This window comes from Notothenia coriiceps, unplaced genomic scaffold, assembly GCF_000735185.1.
Source record: "Notothenia coriiceps isolate Sejong01 unplaced genomic scaffold, NC01 NC01_scaffold00015749, whole genome shotgun sequence".
NCBI classification, from domain to species: Eukaryota; Metazoa; Chordata; class Actinopteri; order Perciformes; family Nototheniidae; genus Notothenia; species Notothenia coriiceps.
In genome coordinates, this window is record NW_011348450.1 from 24,313 (window position 1) to 31,008 (window position 6,696).

General features: G+C 40.0%; 1 protein-coding gene across 1 annotated transcript in view; it reads left to right on the forward strand.

Moving 5' to 3' along the window:
• Positions 1-3,582: 3,582 nt before the first annotated feature.
• LOC104949110 (uncharacterized) overlaps positions 3,583-6,696 on the forward strand; it is a gene marked incomplete at its 3' end in the record, with an annotated part of 5,798 nt that continues 2,684 nt past the window's right edge. The window contains exons 1-6 of the mRNA XM_010775390.1: positions 3,583-3,820; positions 4,828-4,887; positions 4,989-5,055; positions 5,230-5,463; positions 5,562-5,658; positions 6,042-6,245. Of these exons, the coding sequence (XP_010773692.1) occupies positions 3,737-3,820; positions 4,828-4,887; positions 4,989-5,055; positions 5,230-5,463; positions 5,562-5,658; positions 6,042-6,245 (746 nt within the window). The remainder of the gene's footprint in view (positions 3,821-4,827; positions 4,888-4,988; positions 5,056-5,229; positions 5,464-5,561; positions 5,659-6,041; positions 6,246-6,696) is intronic.

Genomic DNA, 6,696 nt, shown 5'->3' on the forward strand with positions numbered 1-6,696 from the left:
TTTTAAATGTTGAAGTTGAATGCATCAATCTGATGCACTTTGAGAGCAAAATTAGGGACTAAATCTATGGCAGTCAGTAGGGGCTTGGACTGTGAGCCGTAGGGTCGCCGGTTCAAGTCCCCGACCAGACTAAAGATGGAGTGTGGACTGCTACTTGGAGAGGTCCCAGTTCACCTCCTACCCTGCCATGGTGCCCTTGAGCAAGGCACCGGACATCCCCCTTCCCCCCTCACTCGCATTGCTCCCCGGGCGCTGTACAATAGCTAACCACTGCTATAGACTCCTGGCACTAGGATGGGTTAAAACACTGTGTGCTGTGTGCTCTGCATGTGAGACCATTAAAGAGGGTTTCATCCCTCCGATTCGATTCTATATGAGAAGGATTTATAATGAAAATAATTTAATAATTTTTCTTGTGAACAACTTGCAGTCAAATGCACAAAGAACCTCAGTCAAGGTATAATTTTGAGATTTAGTAAACATAATGGCCAAAAAAAGAGCATAGCATAATTAAAAAGATATTTGAGAAACGTAATGACTCACTGTTATGGCTTCAGCCATCATTAGTCTGATCTGTTTCTCCTGCCTTCTCTGTGAGAAAGCTCTGTTTTCAATGTTCCTGTGGTCATTATCATAGCAATTTCAGAATTACATCAATTTGACCCAGAATACAAGTCAAAATGAAATGTTCACAGGTGTCGCCACAGTAATTGCTCGCTCTTTTAGGTGTTTCTTTTGAATTAAGTTTAGAATTATGATGGCTACGGTTACGTGTGATAGCTCACAATTATGTGTAATTTGCATGTACTGACTTTGATGTAGGCTATTGAATACGGTTTTCTGAGGTCATGTCAGACTGAAGTGCATAAAACACCAACATTTCCTTTTATGCATATTTTATTCTAATTCATAGGGCAAATATACAACTCAGAATTTAGATATGGAGCTCCTAAATATTTAAATAGCATTTCCACCTCACAAAAAATTAAAACAGCATATGAAAAAAAAATCTCATAACATTGACACTCCATATTCGATAAAAGATATCCTCATATTGCTGTTATGACACAACTTCAGGCTGCACCAAACACATACAAAAGTAGTTCCCAAGGCATTTATTAATTATAGGGACTGTGGGAAAGAAACCCAGAAACTAATTTATCGCTGAACCATCTTTTCAACCAGTTTACACAGATGCTTTTGCATCTCAGGGTCTGCCCTCCAGTGGTTTGCCTCGTACCTCAGTGGGAGAAGTTTCTCCGTGGCGGTGGGCCCGTTCTCATCACATAGCACTCCCCTATCCTGCGGCCTGCCCCGGGGTTCTGTTTTACCCCCCCTTCTTTTTGCCCTGTACATGCTCCCATTGGGCCGCTTAATTAGCCAATTTGAGGGTGTTATTGTTATGCAGATGCTATCCAGATATATTTCTCTTTCAAACCCGTCAAAATGGAAAATGTAAACACCCTCATCGCATGTCTGTCTGCAATTGAGGAGTGGATGTCAAGCAACTTCCTACAGCTCAATGCATCGAAAACGGAAGTCTTGATCTTAGCGGCTGATAACATCGCCTCTAAGGTAGCAAGCCACCTGGGTTCATTCAGTGGTAACATAAGGGCAAACATAAAAAACCTTGGTGTAACTTTCGATCAGTCTATGCTACTACAAACACATCAAACTCCTGACCCGTACCTGTTTTTTCCATCTCAGAAACATTGCCAAGCTCAGGGGGGTTCTATCAAACGCAGAAATGGAGATGGCTATCCATGCCTTTATTTCATCCCGGCTTGATTACTGTAATGCTCTGTTCTCCTGCCTCAACAAAACATCAATAAACCGGTTACAACAGGTCCAAAATGCTGCAGCCAGATTGCTCACTCCCTCCAAAAAAACATGCCACATCACTCCGATTCTGTCTGCCCTGCACTGGCTCCCTGTCCATCTCAGAACCCAATTTAAGGTCCTAGTTTTCACATATAGAGCTGTCCATGGCCAAGCCCCAGCCTACATTATTGACCTGATCCACCCTCATAGTACAACCCGGGCCCTGAGGCCCTGAGGTCCTCTGAGCAAGGCCTCCTAAGGGTGCCCCGAAACAGGCTAAAGACCAAGGGTAACCGTGCCTTTGAGGCGGTGGCCCCAAGGCTATGGAGCAAACTATCCCAGAAAATGAAAACCTCTGCTTCAATAGAGATTTTTAAGGGGCAGTTAAAGACCCACCTTTTCCGACAGGCCTTTGGGTCGCCGGAGGAGGTGAGTTAGTAGCTGCCTTTTATTGGTGTTTTATCCTATGTATTAACTGCTGTTGTTTTATGCCTTTTATTCTACATTAATAGTTGTACTTTGAATTGTGTCCTGTGTACTGTACTGTAAAGCACTTTGTACATCCGTGTTGAGAAGGGTGCTACATAAATCAAGTTTTACTTACTTACTTACTTTTGTATGTAGGCCTATTCCTTTTTGACTACTGAGTCTCGCACTTTGAAAACCTGTCCTCTAGTTAATTTGTGTTGCTGGAAAAAGCAGAGAGCACCCCACATCTCAAATGGTAAACTGCAGAGGCTTTTACTGTTTACTCAGGCGGCAGTGAACATTGGACCATTTATTTTTCTTCAGAAGGGGATCTGCAATTCGATGACATTTACCCTTCACCTGTTTGAACAGAGAGATATCGCTAGTGTTATGTAAAATGACAACCAGACTTTACGCTTAAAGGGGGCTTTCTAAATCTGACAGAACTAGTGTTATGGCTGCCGGATTTGGCACCCTCTCTGTAACTTTGGACCAAGATGGTCATAATCTCACCAAAAAGAAAAGCCTGTAAACTTTCCTCATTGTTTGACTTATTTATGTTACTTGAATATATACTTACTCTGTTGTTAATTATTGTTTTTAGTTTGTACGTTGTTATGTGCCAGGCAGGCTGTTCTTGTGTGTTTTCCCTCCTCCTGCTCTTTGCACTTCTCCTCCTTTCTACATTTTATGTAATGGGTAGGCCTACCCTCTACATTTCACCATGTAGGTAAAACTGTGTCAGACACTCTAGGTTATTAGATTATTGCCAGCCTTTTATTGGTTTTATTTCCATTGTTAGTAGATTAGACAGTGAGAGCTTTTTGTTTGTGCTTTGTTTCAAAGGATATTTAGATATGGCCTTCTTTTGTTATATTTTATTTTATTTGGCAACATTGCCTTTGTCTTCTCCTCCCACCCCCTTAAAAAACATGTGTTGGCATTTTCCCATGATGAACATTAAATATACGTGCTCACTTTTATTCTGACACTATTGTGGTGTCAGGCCTCTGTCTCCATTTCACCTAAACAAATGTTGGGGACATCATTGTAAAGAATCAAATATGTTTTGCTACCGTACTGGCACTATTTCATGTTATTGACTGACAAGTTGTGCCTTAAAGGGTTGTATATGAATCTTGGAAATAAAGTGTAAGTTCAATAAATACATATTTTTAACTAAAACAATTTCAGGACTAGTTTCACTACGGAGTTCTGTTTTCGGGACACGGGAAGTGGGTGTAACCAGGCAACGCCGAAGTTACCATGGCAACAAGGCTTGTCTCCCAGGAAGTTTGTAATGCCTGAACAGAGATCAATATAGATCGTTTTTTTGTTTCGTACCGTAGCAGATAAGTTATTTAACATGTTCATAATGTTAATACCGCTTCTTAAATAGAGTTGTAGATATGTTTCAATGTTGTTTTGAATTATTGCCATTATCTAAATGGAGCCGGAGAGAAATGAGGGTAAAACGATGCGAGCTCAGAAACACAACAACAGGGATAAATGGATGTCTCTCACCCCCATGGTAAATACAACTTTTAATACACTGTTATCATTTCTTGACAGTATAATATTTAATCTAACCATTCAACGTTGAGGCCTCAGGCTCAGTTAGTAAGACTGCTAACTAAAGAAGAGGTTCGCAACATAGCTTAACTAGCTATCTACATGCTAATGATTAGGGGGCCTATGTCTTATCTAGAGAAGTACCAGAGTGTAGGAATACTCTGTTACAAGTAAAAGTCCTGCAGTGCAAATGGTACTCAAGTAAAAGTATAGCATCAACATATATTTAAAGTACCAAAAGTAAAAGTACATGCAGTTTGATCCATTTCAGATGATATGTTTTATAATGATTGATCATGAAAGTGTTATCAAAGCTGGTAAAGGTGCAGCTAGTTTGAATGACTTTGTATACTGCAGGGTAGCTTGTGAATTTACTCCAGGTGGAACTAAAGTCTGATTTAAGACTTGGTTATATTTCACATCATTTATCCAGATCTGTAAAATAATTGTAGGTATTTATTAAATGAATGTAGTGGAGTAAAAGTACACAATTTACCTCTGAATTGTTGTGGAGTATGAATTACAAAGTAACACAAAATGTAATTACTCAAGTACAAGTACCTCAACATTATTGTACTTGAGTAAATGTACTTTAGCTACTCTACTCCACCGGTCGATGTCTCTATTTATTAGTAAATTGTTAGTGAAGTACTTTTACTCAAATCCTGCAATCAAACACAAATAACTTGTAATTTACTTGAGTATTTTCATTGTATGCAACTGTATACACCACACAAGGTAAAAGTGTAGTTCTTGTTTGACAGCTTTAGTTACTTTTCATATTACTGTTTTCAGTTGAAATTATTTTTACTGACAAATTGGTACTTTTACTTTTTATACTATTAGTTATTTCTGCTGATTGTACTTGTACTAGTATTTGTTTTTTAATGCCTGGCTTTCACGTCAAACAAAGCATTTTCACGGTGGTATTAGTACTTTTATTGAATCTCCCGCTGTTGTTTGCAGGTCAACAGCTGCAAGTTGCACATCACTGCTGCCAAAGCAACAGAGAGAGCCCAGAGGATGGTGAGGCAGGACAAAGAACACACTGGAGGACGAGCTATTTGATTCATAGCGTAGACCTTCTGATGCAAGCTTTACAATGTATTATGTTTGTTGCTTTACAGACTGAATCTCACGAACTTGTAAAAGACACGAACATGAATCACGGCCAAACAACAAATTTTTACCAAGGTAAGCTTGACCCAGTTTCCTGTCTTTTATATCTACAGAAATAAATACCTCTAGTTTGATTGAATACAATTGTAGATATAGGACAATAACATCGATTTATTTTGAAAAACCCTATAGCATACTAACTACTATTTGATTGACCGTTTGCACTCTTGTTTCACCTTCCCTCTGTAGAGAGAAGGTTGCATTCTTCCAGAAGACTTGTCCACACTCCTCCAGTGCCAACATTTGCCAGCGACTGTACAGACTCCCCTCTACATAATGTAGTGCCACTAGCCTGTGGTGCTCAAAGTGGTTTGGATGCAGTTTCACATTCCTCACAAGATGCAAGAGGAAAGTCCAGAGGGCTAACCAAGTCTGCAGGGGCCTCGTTCTACCGTAATGCCTTAAACCTTGCCAAGCCTGCAGGTAAATATGACAATATTAGAGCCGTTTAGAGTTTTTACCATACATATATAGTATATAGCATCTTGTTGTGTATCCTTACCTCAGTGTGTAATGTACAGGTGGTTCTGGAGGATATAATGCAGTTCCTGGTAATGCCTTCACTCAATTACCCGGTGACAGCTTTGTTTCCAATTTTCAACGAATCGACTTAGACAGGTACCTTTGTTTTTTTCTAAATTATATTTATATGTATGTTTGATTTAGTTATATGAATCTTTACTCAGAATTTTGTTCAAATTCTTCCTTCCTATCGATGCCATTTAGTTTGGTTTTCTTTATGAACTCAGTCACACACAGTATTTGCAGGATAATAATTAAGGATTTAACATAAAGTGGTAAGAGCTCAAGTTTGCCACCAGGGAGCAGCAGTCCCATATAAGAGCTCCTTCCCTGGTGACTAAGCAGAACAAAGTCATTTGCCTCAGTAAAAACCATAGCTTGAAGGTTGAATTCAGTTGGAATGTCCTGAAAAATAAAGTCCTGAATTGTAGTCAACCATGTAAACCCTACATCTTGCGAAATGTTCTTGTAATTTCCAGGCGCTGTCTGGAGGAATGCCCCCAGCTGGGCAGTATGGATGAACTCCAGCTTCTCAACCTGCAGCACAATCTAATCACAAAGGTCCTGCATCTGTCACATCTGCAGCAGCTGGTTTTCCTGAACCTGTACGACAATCACGTCTCTGAGATGACTGGCATCGAATCTCTAAGCTCTCTCAGGATCCTCATGCTGGGGAAGAACAGGTCGGTGGTCATCAGTGGATTCATAAGCAAACAAATACAAACATTTGAACGGATTTATTTTGAATTGCCTCTGCTAAACAGTAGGGCTGTCCCGAATACCATTTTTCGGGCTCCGGATATTCGGTAGTAATCAGCAGCGAACCGCTTCAACACGTGTATTGCGGTTTATTCACGGCATTCATTTTGTTATTCTACTAGAGCAGGGGTCGGCAACCTTTTTGATATGAAGTGCCATTTAAAAAAAAAAATGCTATCAGCGTGCCAACGATCGAGAATTATCAACGGGGNGGGGGGGGGGAAGCAGTTTGTGGACCTGTCAGCGCAACTTACATGATGCCGAATTTAACAAACACATTTAAATAATTGGTTTAAACGGCATAATAATAAGGACGGTCGTCCGTTCTGTGATTCTCCAGAGCACACATGTTATGATATTGTCCCTTTAAGAGAG